Source organism: Myodes glareolus, chromosome 23 (genome assembly GCF_982192425.1).
Source record: "Myodes glareolus chromosome 23, mMyoGla1.1, whole genome shotgun sequence".
Taxonomy (NCBI): Eukaryota; Metazoa; Chordata; class Mammalia; order Rodentia; family Cricetidae; genus Myodes; species Myodes glareolus.
The window spans coordinates 57,134,972-57,147,893 of NC_142048.1; the positions used below are offsets into that span (position 1 = coordinate 57,134,972).

Consider the following 12,922-nt stretch of genomic DNA (forward strand, 5'->3'; position numbering starts at 1 on the left):
GAGTTGAGCGGTGTTAGGAGTAACCCTCAGAAGGGCAGATGAGGTCCACACACAGCAAGGTGCCCTACTATCTTATCTCTCCCCTACCACAACAAAACATAAAGAAAATGTACTCCTTTCAATACTGGCTTCATTAGAAAACAGAAACACCCAAACAATTGAGTTTTTACCTCTTTTGTTTTTCCCTTTGAGTCAGGGTGTCACTGTGTAGCCCTGGCTGGACTGGAATTTGTTATATAGACGAGGCTGGCCTCAACCTCGGAGATCTCTGCCTCCTGCTGCATTGAGTATTTTTGTTTATGTGTTGAGTGTTTGCCTGTATAAATGTAGGTTACTTCTTGTGTGCCTGGTGCCCATGAAGTCAGAAGGAGGCATTGGTTCCCATGAGCAATGTGGGTGCTGGGAATCAAAACTGAGTTTTCTGTAAGAGCAAGTGCTCTTAATTGCTGAGCCGTTTCTCTGACCCCTTTTATGATGTATTTTAGCTTTCTTCATCATTTATTAAACTCTGGTTCAAATTTTTGTTGTTATGAGACAGGGTTTCTCTTTGCAGCCCTGGCTGTCCTTGAACTCACAGAGATGGGCCTGCTTCTGGAGTGTTGGGATTAGTGGTGCGTGCCAGCACCGCCAGGCTAGTAGATTTATTCCTAAAGGTTCTAATACTCTGCCAAAAAGTAAAAGTGTCTGTGAACATCAATGAACTCAGGGCTGAAGTTTAAGGCATTACTGGCTGTGACTCAGTGTTCACACAGTAACTCTACAACGGAAAAACCAGAAAATGAATTTATGCCCAGTGTAAAAAAAATTCTCAAGTCAACAAACAGCTACCTGACTATTTGTACACTGCCAACAACAGGCACCACAGTAACTCACAGTGACCTGGCCCAGAGGCCCCACAGACAGATCACGCAGTGCGCTTGTCACCCAGAGAAGAGATCTGCACTCCCGTACTTGGGTAGCTAAGGACGTGTGCCATCGATGGGTGGCCAACATCAGCTGTCAGCAGCGATCTCAGCCAAGAGCCAGTCTCGGTCCTTCACAGGCAGCCACAGACAGCACGTAAGGAAATAAGCATGGCCGTGTTCCAACGAGTCTTTATTTATAGACACTCAAATCTGAATTCATAGGACTTTCATGTATCATGAAATGAGATTTTTTCAAAGCACTTAGAAACACAGAGCCCATTCTTAGCTCACAGGCCACACAAAACAGATGGTGGGGCTGGATCTCTAGTACACAGTCACTTCCTAACCTCTGCTCTAAGTATTTTTTTGACATTTATTTGCTGGCATGGACATAATGTCTACTTCCTTATTATGTGAGATCAGTATTATACAATTTGCTTAAGGCTTTGTCTAAACTGCTGGTGTATAAATTTTTAAGACAAAAAAATTTAAAATTATTTATATGTTAAAATTAAATGCTAAAGAAACAAACTGGTCAAGTTTCATTTATTTCTTGACACAACATCTATACAGCTCACACACGCAGCAGGATGCGCACCTTGGCTTCACAACAGCACCAGGCTGCACTTCCGGTTATACTACAGCAGGGGCAAGGCGGCTGGGAAATGTACATTTATACACTTCATAAGTTAAAGGTGGCTACACTGTGACCTAGGTAGCAAAGGCAAGACTTGGACCCACTGCCTGGACCACTTGTGTCTGACCTACTAAAAATGTACCCAGTCATTAAAAATGGCCAGTTGGGGAATAGGCCATGTATAAAATGTCATGTAAAATTTACTCATTTACCTTTTTAAAAAATAATATTTAGACTTTAAACCTTTGACCAACTTGTCATGTGGATATACATTATGGTAGGGAGAAGCACTCTTGCTGCACTTCAGCAACCTGGCGATTTTTTTTTTGTAAACCATAACATTTTTGTTAAAACAGCCAAATTAAATCTCTTCTTTATACATCTGTTAGATTACTTTCAAGTCACTCCCCAACCCCAAAAACCAGTCTGACATTTGCTGACATGTTTAATTGGAACCTCTCTTTGTAGCTTCTAAACTGCTGATCTGCAGCCCCAGTCTGGTTACGGGTACACCATGAAGACACAGGCTGTGTCCGCCGTCCCGAGGAGAGGACCCATCCCAGCCCCTCTAAAAACACCCATCTGACGGTCCTCGGACTTCCGCAAAGGCAGCGAGCGACACAAATACACCGGCGGGTCTGTTCTCACGGGTGAACGTCCACAAACTACCTGTTGTAAGCCCTTTCTTTCTTGGACTTCTCCAGGGCTTTGTCCATCGTTTTCTCGTTCTCCCCCCGACATTTGGGGCAGTACCACTTGCCCTTTGGTTTATGGTTGAGCCCCACGCAGGAGAAGTGGAACCACTCGATGGGGCACTCGTCGTTGTCGCAGCCGATCATCTCTCCATAGGAGACCTGATTGCACAGACAGTACGTGGGCTCGTTGGGGTCGATGGGGAGGTCTGCGGGAGAGGCTTCCCTCTCTGCTTTGGCCTTGGAGCGTTTCTTCTTCTTTGAGGTTTTTGCTTTCTTCTCCTTGGGCGTTCCTGAGGTGATGTCATCGTGGTCGTGATTATTAGACGCATTCTCTCGATTCTCGTTGTTTCGCTGCCTCCGGGACCGCTTGTTATTCGGCTTGTCTGCCTGAGCGATTGTCTCACTCTTGGACTTGTCCTGGCCAGCCTTGCCGCTGCTGCCAGTGCTGTCGCTGATGTCCTGGTGGGCTTCGAAGAGCTCCACATGACTGTCCACCTGCCTGGTGCGGTTCTCCACCAGCTCCACCATCTGACTGACGATCTGGATCTTCTCATCACCGAGCTCCTGGCTGCGGATCAGGGCCCTCTGGATGCAGTGCAGCACCCGCCTCTTCTGGGTGCCGTCCGTCTCCCGCTTGAACTTCTCATAGTAGTCATCCAACTCCTTCAGGATCTCTACAACAGAAACAGTCTGCGTTACACATTGCGAGGAACACTGGGAAAGAAGCCCAAATGCCAACTAAATCAAAAGTCACAAGGGGCCACGGTTCCCTGGGTCAAACTCTTGCCATGTGTGAGCCGTGGCTCCCACTCAGCAAAGCTGAGGTGATGAACAAAAAGTTCAAGCTTAGGTAAAGGGCTTCGGTCTCAACTGTTTCTCCCGATCCGTTGTATTTTCACAATTTCTGTCCAAATATCTCTGTAAGAATGTTAGAGCTGGGGGCTGGAGAGATGGCTCAGTGGTTAAGAGCATTGCCTGCTCTTCCAAAGGTCCTGAGTTCAATTCCCGGCAACCACATGGTGGCTCACAACCATCTGTAATGAGGTCTGGTGCCCTCTTCTGGCCTGAAGGCATACACGCAAACAGAATATTGTATACATAATAAGTAAATAAATAAAAGAACGTAAGAGCTTTTATTCTGTATTTCTTTATGTTTGGGTTTTGCTCTCCATCTTATACGAGACAGAGTCTCACTGACTCTGGAGCAGGGAGCGAGCTCCTGTCTCTACCTCCTCAGCTGGAACTGCCAGGCACTTTCTACCCGTGTTCTGGGCATTTGAGATCAGGACTCCCCACCCCCTTGCATCTGAGCATCTCAATGATTGGAACACTCTACAGAGAAGGCGCGTGGACTTAGACGATGGCACCCTATGGCTTAAAGACTGGGATTACAGCAGAGGCCCTGTGCATCTGTCCTCTTGGACCACTCTAGCATGGCTCTGCATTACTGAAAACAAGAATGCTTTGCTCACAAGACAACCTTGCTTTAAAACCAAAGTGACAGTGTCACTTTGTTTAAAGTTCAAAGTGTAATTTGACTTTACAACTTGTAATAATTGAATTTACGGCTTATAATACTGTTTTTAAAACAGTCTCTTTGTGTAGCCTTGGGTGCCCTGGAATCTACAGAGTTCTTCCTGCCTATCTCTGAGTACTCAATATTACCATTTTGAGAACTAAACCCTAGTATTAAATTTAAGCTTCTTAGGAAGGCTAAAAATAAGTCTATATGCTTATAAAATATCACTTGGGAAATGAAATTTCCCAAGAAATAAAAGCTGTTAAGAAGTCTAAGAGAAAGCAAAGAATTCGGCTCAATACAGCCCCTATTCTAGGACTCACCGCACTGAGGCAGAAACGCGGGTGTGAAGCCAGCCTGGGTGTTTTCATGATTTGGCTCTGTGGTAACCCACGGCCACAGCGCAGGAGGGGTTCCTGCTTGAGTTGTAATGCGTATCAACATCGCTTTACAAGAAGTATGGGAGATCACACTCATCCACAGCTCAGATTTACAAAGCCACCAAACCTTAGACAAGTGCCAAACCCAGCTTTGTGTGCTTATATCCAAGTATGGTGAGTCTCTGCATCAAGTAGATAGAGGTCCTTTGCACTGAGCATCAAATCAGCCCAACCAGAGGTGATAACAGGAAAGTAGGGGAACGGGTGGGCACCTGTAAAGCTGACGGAGGAAAACCCTACAAAGTGGGAGGCTGCAGGAGTGAGTGCTTCAAGACTACAAAGGATCTCAGGCCAACGATGTCAGAGAGCGCTTCAAATGCCAGAAATGAGCAAATAAAGTCGTTGGCCACTTTAAAAATAAAAGGATTAGACAATTTAAACATTGTGCACCAAAGTCTAATTATATTCACAGAAAGGTCCTTGAGCAATTTTCCTCAAACAGCAAATAGTACCAGATTTTTTTGAGACCCTTTTGCTATTTCTTAAGGCAACCACTGGAAATCAGAAGGGCTATCTAGAAACTCTGCTCTCTTTTCTCCTGACAGTAAACAGGAACTCAGGCAGAGGTCAGCAGAGCTCTTTGAATTCCAGGCCAGTGTGGCTTATACAGGCCAGCCAGGAGTACATATGGAGACACTGTCTCAAAACAAACAAAAATAACAACAAAAATTCTACAAGACATCACCAAGGGCTGTCACGGAAGTACCAGGGAAGGCTATGTTCAGGTTCTGGAGGGTTCCAGAAAGAATCACAAGACACTATCCCACAGCACAGGAGGAAAAACAGTCCCAGTCTCCAAAGAGACAAATCAACTGATCTGACTTATCAAAGCTAACCCAAAATATGCATTTTTTGGCATGATGGAACATACCTTAAATTCCAGATTCACAGGCATTAGAAGTTTTAGGAGTTTCAGGTCAGCTAAGGCCACACAGCGAAACCTTATCAAAAAACGATAGTAAGTGAACAACAATCCAAATGTTGTGTTATTTAAGTGGATTCAACTATGGCTTAGCCAGTAGTCAGGTTTCTTTTGTTTTGTTTGTAACCCAGTGTGGTTAATAAGTTAGACAAAGCTGGCCTTGAGTTGCTGATCTTGCCTCCAATGGGATTACAGGCATGTGTCATTGCACCCAGCCATGTTTCAAAAATAATGCTGGTATTTTATAGAAGAGCAATTCTATCTATTGCTAAATTAAATTTGAATAACTGCTTCTTTCAGCTTTAGGTGAAGCTTATGGAGAAAAATCCCATTAAAAACTTACCACAAAGTTACTGTGGGACCCACACAATAGCAGTTACCCTAAGCAAAGTACTCAATCAATAAAACCACTGAAAGCAACAGACAAGAACAACGCAGCTGAACTTCGGAGTGCTGCTGGACCACCATAAAGTATCAGCGAAAATAAAGGTGGTGAATAAATGGGCCCGCAGTACCATCTAGTCTGTCTTGTTCTTTAAAAGCTATTTTAACTTACGAAAGTTTCTAATGAGGCACTGCTTCCAAGGGGGTATTTTTCTAACATTTGAAAAATGACTCAGGCAACAAGCTCTATTTACAACGACCGAACCCTAAGTTCTTCCAGACTCTTCTACACCCGAAGCACTGTCGACCGTCAAAAAGCTCCACCTGCAACAGTAACTCTGAGCAAGCAAGGGCTTATTCTAAGGTCAGTCCACACGGCGCGGGAGCCGCGTCGGCGGGTCTCTAGGAGAAAAGCACCGAAACACACCGACCCGCGTCCCGACAGGACCCTCCCCGCTCACTCACGCCTCGGGGAAATGTGACAAGTGGCCGGAGCTGCCCGCGCGGTGCCAGAGCCGAGAAGGCGATCGCAGCGGCCTCCCGGGGTTCATTGCCGCCATGGCCCCGCGGCCGGAAAGTGACCGCGATCCCGGCAGCCTATGAGACTCGCCAAGAGCGCTCCGCCCCGCCCCGAGGCCTCTGTGAATCGACGACGGCGAGGGCGGAGACAACAGGAGAGAACCAATCAAACCTCAGGAGTCGCGAGAATGGCCCGCCCCAGCAGCGGCAGGAGCCAATCCGAGGCCAGAGGACGGCCGACCCGAAGACATTCAAATCAACTCGCCTCCTCCCTCCGCCCGGCCCTCTGCCACAGAGAGAATAGCAGGCAGCGGAAACACAGACCGGAGCGCGTCCCCGAGCCAGGCCCGCCCCATGCAGGCCGTCCCCCAATGACTGCGCAGCACACTGATAAGGACATTCCACGGGGGACGCCGCGACCAATCACAGGGCGGCAGAGGCGGAACGTTCCGCAATATGTTAATGACTCTCCTATAAACCGAGCTGCGAAGCTGCAGCTCGGACAGAGCGCGCAGGGGCGCTTTCGCCGGCAGGGCTCGGTGTGCGGGCCTGAGCGACGGCCTCCCACCTCCCCCAACTCTTCCGTTTCCCTGCTGCGCAGTTCTGTAAACAGGAGTAAACTCCGAGTGACCATCCACGTCCAAAACAGAGCCCCCTGACCTCGCAGCAAAGTTTCCCCAACAACCGATAGGACCCGGCGGGCACGTAGGCTCCGCCTCTTCGCACTCGGGGCAGCCCGGGTCTCCGGGAGGACTGCAGGTCCCTCACCTGCCCCGCTCCTCTCGGGCCGGAGCCCCAGCTCGCGCCCACCGAGCACAGCCCAGTCGTGCACCGACCTAGTCGACTACGATCCTCCCTTCCACCTTCTCCCTCCGCCAGGCACACCGCGCCGGCGCCCCTCGTAGTCGGCCCCGGAGCCGGGTCCAGAGCCAAGGGAGGGCCCAGGCAGACAGGGCCTGGGCGATCGCGCGACCCCGGGTCCGGACTGCCCAGTACTTTATGTAACACTCGGGTTCGGGACCGGGCGGGGGGCGGCGACTCTCCGGACCGGCACTCCGGATCGCGGGAGCCCGGCCCGCAGCCGCCTTTCCAACCGGGCGCCCGCGCCCTGCGGCCGCCGCGTCCGTATTGCACTCCACCTCGCGCGGCCGCCCGCGCCCCCTCCCCGAGGACGCGGCCGAGCCCCGCGCCCCCTCCCCCGCAGCACCGCCTCATCACTTCACTACAAAGAGCGCTTTGGTCGCGCAGCCTTGCAGCCAGCCGTTCGCGCTCCTTCCTCCTCCATGTCCCGGGGCTCGGCACACAAGGACCTCGGCGTCTCAAAGGCGCTCCAGACCTTTTGTTCCTAGCCCTCCGAGGACGCCACCGGGAGCTCCGGCTCCTGCAGGACCGGCCAGCCTCGTCGCCGGGACCCGGGGATGGACGCGGCCGCCCCCGCCCATCCATCACCCGCCGTACCTTGGTATTTGGCGTCGATCTCCCGCATCAGCGAGACGTTCCTCTGCAGGTCGAAAGGCAGTGACTCGATGGAGTCCAGGTAATCCTCCACATAGTTCACCAGGTGGATCTGCTCCCCGTTGGCAGGACTCAACATGGTTCACCCCGGAGGTCCCCGGCGACTCGGCGGCTTTCCGCTTCCTCCACCCCCCGCCCCCCTCAAACAGCACTGCAAAATGCAAAAGCTCTCGCCCTCCCGCGACCCCCCCGCGCCACTTCGGCCGGGCCGGCCGGCGGCTACATCTGGCGCCCGCCGCGCCGCCTCCGGGGCCGCGGGGACCCCGGCGCCTGCAGGCGCGGGCCGCGGCGGCCGAGGCTCTGGCGCACGCCCCGCCGGCCGTGCAGGCCCCCTCCCGGGCGGCGGGCGGCGCGGGGGGCCGTGCGTACGAGCGCGCACACACCCAAAGGGGGCCGGCCACCGCCGCCCACCCGCCACCAGCGTGGAGAGCGGAGAGAGCGGGGCCGGCAGCGGGAAGGGCGCGCTCCGCCGCCCGCCTCGCCGCACTTGTCCAACGTGGAAAACCCAAATACCAGTTTCAAACACTTGGGAAACATTCAGCCCCGCGCGCAGCGCGCATGCGCCCCGCCACCCCCCTCCTCCTCCCGGAGGCGGCCCCGCCCCCACCGCATTCACGCCCCTCACCGTCCCGGGCCGGGGGGCGGCGGGGCCGCGAAGGCCGGCCCGCGCGAGGGCGTGGCCTGTCACTGTCGCTGGGGGACCAGGGTCGCGGAGGGGACAGCTGCGGGGCCGCCCGGGGCAGGGACGGCCGGCGACACGAAACTTTACTAGGAGTTTGGCACTCGGTGGCGGACCTACTGGGCGGAGCCGCACGCCGGCCAGGCACGGCGGGGAGGAGGCCCGCTCCTCTAAGGACACTCCGGGGCCGGACGAGCCGCCACGCCGCCACTCTCCAGACCTGACTACACTGAGTACAGCCACCATCCTCCAAGCTGAACTGCATTCCCCCCGCCCCCGAGCGCGGTATAAATAGGGCCCCCGGACGGAACTGGCAACGGCAACAGCCAATCCCCTGGCGGCTCTTACCTCTGCGGCCAATCTGGACGAGAAGGAGGTGTGGTGGGGCCGGCAACGCCTCCCGCACGCCTAGTACTAGAGAGCTGTCCTCGGCGAGCAGGACCGAGCAGGCGGGTCCGAGGGAGGCGGAAGTGGACGCGCATGCGCAGGGCTCGGACAGGGGCTGCGGACCCGCGCGGGAGGGTCGCTCCCGAGGCGCCGCGGGACCACCACTCCCAGCATCCTCGGCGGCTGCCCGCGCCTGCGCCGTTTGCCCCCGCCGTCCCTTTGTGTCGCCTCTCGGAGCTGAGTTTGGAATGGCCTGGAGACAAAGGGGCCCCCGAGGGGTGCTCTGTGCAGCTCGGAGGTCTACGGAGGGCGGGTTGGCGGGAGCAGCTTCCCGATCTTAGCCCTTGCCCTGCCGCACCCGAGGCTGCCCGGGTCCTCCCCGTACTGAGGAGGCTGCGGGCACCCCGGGCGCACGCCCGCAGGTTAGCGCAGCCTTCGGATCCCCATCCCGCCCTTCCCCCACGGCCCCGGATTTAGGGCTTCTGAAAAGCCCGGGCCGAGCGAGTGGTTGCCTAGGCGACGGGCTCCGGAGGTCCCGCCCCCTTCCGGTTTAGGTACCGCCCCGGGGCGGAGTCTGGCCTGCGATCGCCGAATTTCGCGCCTTTGCTTTGCTGCCTTCCCCTCTAGAGTCCCGGTTCCTCAGTCTTGCTCTGCTGCCTGGGCGGCGCTCCCGGGTCCTTCCGCCGCTGTGTCCTCGTGTGCCAAGTGCTGATGACCGCTCTCCGCCTCGCCTGTTGGAATGTCGCCGCGGCGCCAGGTCAGCTCACTGTCTTCAGCCTCCTCCGGCATGCTCGGTGTTGTATTTCAGCCTCCAGAATTCGTCCTCCGGCAGAACAGAACTCACCCCTTCAGACCTAGAAGATGTAGTTTGGAAGGGTTTGGAACGACTCTTGAAACACGGTGACATCCTAACCCCCTCGGCACGTGTGAAAGTACTCAGTGCGCCCTCGTGACATCCACACTTCCACGCAGTTCTCTACAATAGAGTGTCGACGGGGGCGGCGGCGCTCGTTGCAGCGATCGGTCATAGGAATGTCAGTGCAGCAAGAAACATTCAGTTCAGCTGTGTTCTTTCTGAGTTAGATCGTTCAGACTGGGACGTTGCTGTGGGTGTGCACCTTGAAGCACAGGGCGTGCGTTTTCAGCAGGCGAACGTCACTTGGATGTCCTGTGGTGTTTTTTTTTTTTACTAACATCCAACTGCTTTCAGTCCTAGCCAGAAACAGAAGAATGGAGTTTCAGTTTCACCTAGTTGCCAGAAGAAAATATTTGTCCACTAGTCTGCACCAAAGCTAACAATATGGCTTGGGAACACGACGTGGAATAAAGCGTGGACAGGGGTCCAGAACTGAATATGAAAAGTGGGCTTTTTCCTTAGGTCATGTAAGCAGTTTAAAGGCACAGTAGCAATTAAGAGACAGTTATCTTAATCTCAGCGCTATCTAAGTTTAATAAAGATTAGGTATAACTGACTCTTTCCCAAGATAACCAAGCCAGAGTTTGAACCCGGTTAAGTTCACAATACTCTTAATCCATTTTGTTGCTCATTGAATTCATAGACACAAACCCAAAGACATCTTGTTTACCTGACCAGAATTATTTCACAAGTGCCTACCACATGCTAACTACAATGTTCTGGGAATACTGAGTATGTTCACCTCTTTGAGGTAAAACATTTTTTATTTTTTTAATTGGCTTTATAAAGTGGCTTTCTGAGCAAGCTCAGAAGATCAATAGATAAAATGTAGTTTAACTATAACCAAGCATTTTAAGTAGACTGTATAGAAAATTAAAGGTTGGGAGATGGCTGAGTTAACTTGATCTCAAACCCTTGAACCCATATGGTGGAGTGGCAGAACCCGTCAGGAGAGCTGGTCCTCAATTCTCCGCAACTTATCCCTTGTTCCCTCCACATACACACTAAATTAATAAATACAGTCTTTAAGAAAAACCTCTTCCTGGGAAGCAGAGACTGGGGAGGCAATGACCACGGGTCCAGAGAGAGAATCTGGCAAGACACGTTTGAGAGGCTCCTTGAGGCTCTGGTTGGAGGTGTTCCCTGAGTGAGGCTCCTGGGACAAAGGGCACCCTCCTGCTAAATGCCAATTTCCCATTCTTACTTCAACTAGCCTGAGCTAGGCTTCCATTCCCAGTCCAAGCCTGTGGCTATGTGCAACCTTTTTCGTTTTAAAAGAAACAAGCCTAGGGTCAGCAAGATGACTTAGCCAGAAAAGGTGCTTGCCATCAAGTCTGACAACCTGAGCTCCCTCCCTGTGACCCCACCTTGTAGAAGGAAGCTCCTCCAAGCTTTGGACTGCCTCACTTTTGCTGTGGCGTACACATATATATATATACAAATAAATGTTTTTTTTTCTTTTTGGTTTTTCAAGACACGGTTTCTCTGTGTAGCTTTGGAGCCTATCCTGGAACCCGCACTGTAGACTACTTACAGAGATCCACCTGCCTCTGTTGGGATTAAAGGCGTGCGCCACCACCATCCAGCTTAGAACTGTTATTTTAAATATTCACTCTAGTTCTTTGAGTTCTGCATTCCAACCTTTGTTTTCTGTTTTTTTGACAGACACATCTTTTTTTTTTAAGATTATTTATTTATTATGTATACAATGGTCTGCCTGCATGTGTCCCTGCAGACAGAAGTTGGCACCAGATCTTATTACTGGTGGTTGTGAGCCACCATATGGTTGCTGGGAATTGAACTCAGGATCTCTGGAAGAGCAGTCAATGCTCTTAGCCACTGAGCCATCTCTCCAGCCCCTTGACAGGCACATCTTGTATCAGAGTAAAAGCTTTCTCTAGCAGGTCTTTAACTACCTGCACAGGAAGAGTTTTTGAGGGACTTTCTCAGGCCAAGCTCTTTGATGAATTTGCAGGATAGGGCAAGGAGGTCAGGAGTTTACATTAAATACTCAGGGAGTGGTGGCCCAAACTCAGGGAGACTGGGGGGGGGGGTTGTTTAAGGCAAGTAAGCTAGTAAGATTTACAATCTGGGCTACTGAGTGAAACCATATCTCAGCAACTGAGGTAGGTGGGTGGGGAAAGGGAATCGTGTATTGCTATGAGAACGAGACAAATGCACACACGTGCAATGACAAAATGACATGAAGGCAGGTGGCCGTGAGGAAGAATAATATTCCGGGAGAACTTGGGACGTTTGGGGACCACAGATGACCACCATAAGGTACAGAGCACAGTCTACATGGTAGTTTAGCTTCAAGCAGGCAATGAGGGTCCAGAATCGTCAGGAGAAAAGTTCTCCAGGAACACAGCTGCTTAATCATTTGCCTTTCAGGAGAGCACCTAAACAGTGAAAACCAAGACTGAGAGAGCAGAGGCTGCTCAGTGTCCTAAGGACCAAACAAACAAAGGGGACCTAACTCAGGACAGTTCTCAGGAGACGGGCGATAGAACGTTTCATTACGTTTCGATTGCTTTCTAAGGCAGGATCTCATATGGGGAGGCTGGTCTTGAATTTGATGCTCCTGCATCCCCCTCCCAAAAGCTTTGATTTCAGATAGACACCACCAGTGTGGCTCTTAAAAAACTTTTAATCAATTTATTCTTATGTGAATGGGTATTTTGCACGCATGCCTGTTTGTGGACAATGCGTGCAGTGCCTACTGAGTCCAGAAGAGACATTGGCCCCTCTGAAACTGGGATTACAGACTAGAGTAGCCGAGTGGGTGCTAGCACTCAAACCTGGGTCCTCTGGAAGAGCAGCCATCTCTCCAGCAGACATTTCCAGTTACATATACTCGAACAGATCCATTTCCTGGCGTTGTTCTTTCATCCTAAGGCCACGGGACAGTGTGAAGTACACAAATACTGTGTGGACGGAGTGCAGGCATGTCTGGGGATGTAGTGTTGGTCTACATGTGTCAAGTGTGGCAAGGTGCATGCTGTGTGTATGTTGGGGTACAGTGTGTGTTAAAGTGTGTTTGAGTGTAGACACGATGAGTGCACGCTGGGGTGCATAGTATTTCTGGAGTAGCAGTGTGTTGGAGTGTCGGGTTGAGATACACACGTCTTGTACACAATGTTGCGGTGCACACCAGGTCTCAGCAGCAGGCACAACGATGTACACAGGGACCAATCTATCCATAAGGACGAGCTGTGAGGCCTGCGCTATAAAGGGGAAGGGCAGAGGGGTCCTGTTTCTCTCTGCGGTCAACACGCCACTGCACAGCTGGATTCACCGCCAGACTCCAGCCGGAGAGTATTCTCTTCCGGGAGTGGGCGGAGTCCTGTGGGGACTCGGGCGTGGCTTCTGGGTCTCCGGGCGGGGCTTGTTTTCGTGGGCGG

At 52.1% G+C, this 12,922-nt stretch overlaps 2 protein-coding genes across 8 annotated transcripts; one reads left to right on the forward strand and one right to left on the reverse strand.

Annotated features, from left to right (window-relative positions):
• Positions 1-1,078: 1,078 nt before the first annotated feature.
• Ing1 (inhibitor of growth family member 1) lies at positions 1,079-8,695 on the reverse strand. Of its 7 annotated transcripts, XR_015736113.1 has the most exons (4): positions 5,968-7,470; positions 5,068-5,137; positions 4,080-4,172; positions 2,867-2,911 (listed from the first exon to the last, which is right to left on the reverse strand). XR_015736113.1 is itself a non-coding variant. In XM_087900709.1 (2 exons), exon 2 carries the CDS (start codon positions 2,763-2,765, stop codon positions 2,208-2,210), a length of 558 nt encoding a protein of 185 aa, XP_087756835.1. In that variant the 5' UTR covers positions 2,766-2,911; positions 8,564-8,695; the 3' UTR covers positions 1,079-2,207. The 7 variants fall into 7 exon arrangements, 4 of the variants coding, with proteins under 4 accessions (XP_087756835.1, XP_087756833.1, XP_087756834.1 ...); XR_015736111.1 differs by lacking the exon at positions 4,080-4,172 and having other exon boundaries at positions 2,777-2,911; XM_087900709.1 differs by lacking the exons at positions 4,080-4,172; positions 5,068-5,137; positions 5,968-7,470 and adding an exon at positions 8,564-8,695 and having other exon boundaries at positions 1,079-2,911.
• On the forward strand, positions 8,696-10,991 carry LOC148118370 (uncharacterized). The gene is made up of 2 exons (XM_087900710.1): positions 8,696-9,024; positions 9,230-10,991. Exons 1-2 carry the CDS (start codon positions 8,696-8,698, stop codon positions 9,312-9,314), a joined length of 414 nt encoding a protein of 137 aa, XP_087756836.1. The 3' UTR covers positions 9,315-10,991.
• The last annotated feature ends 1,931 nt before the right edge of the window (positions 10,992-12,922 follow it).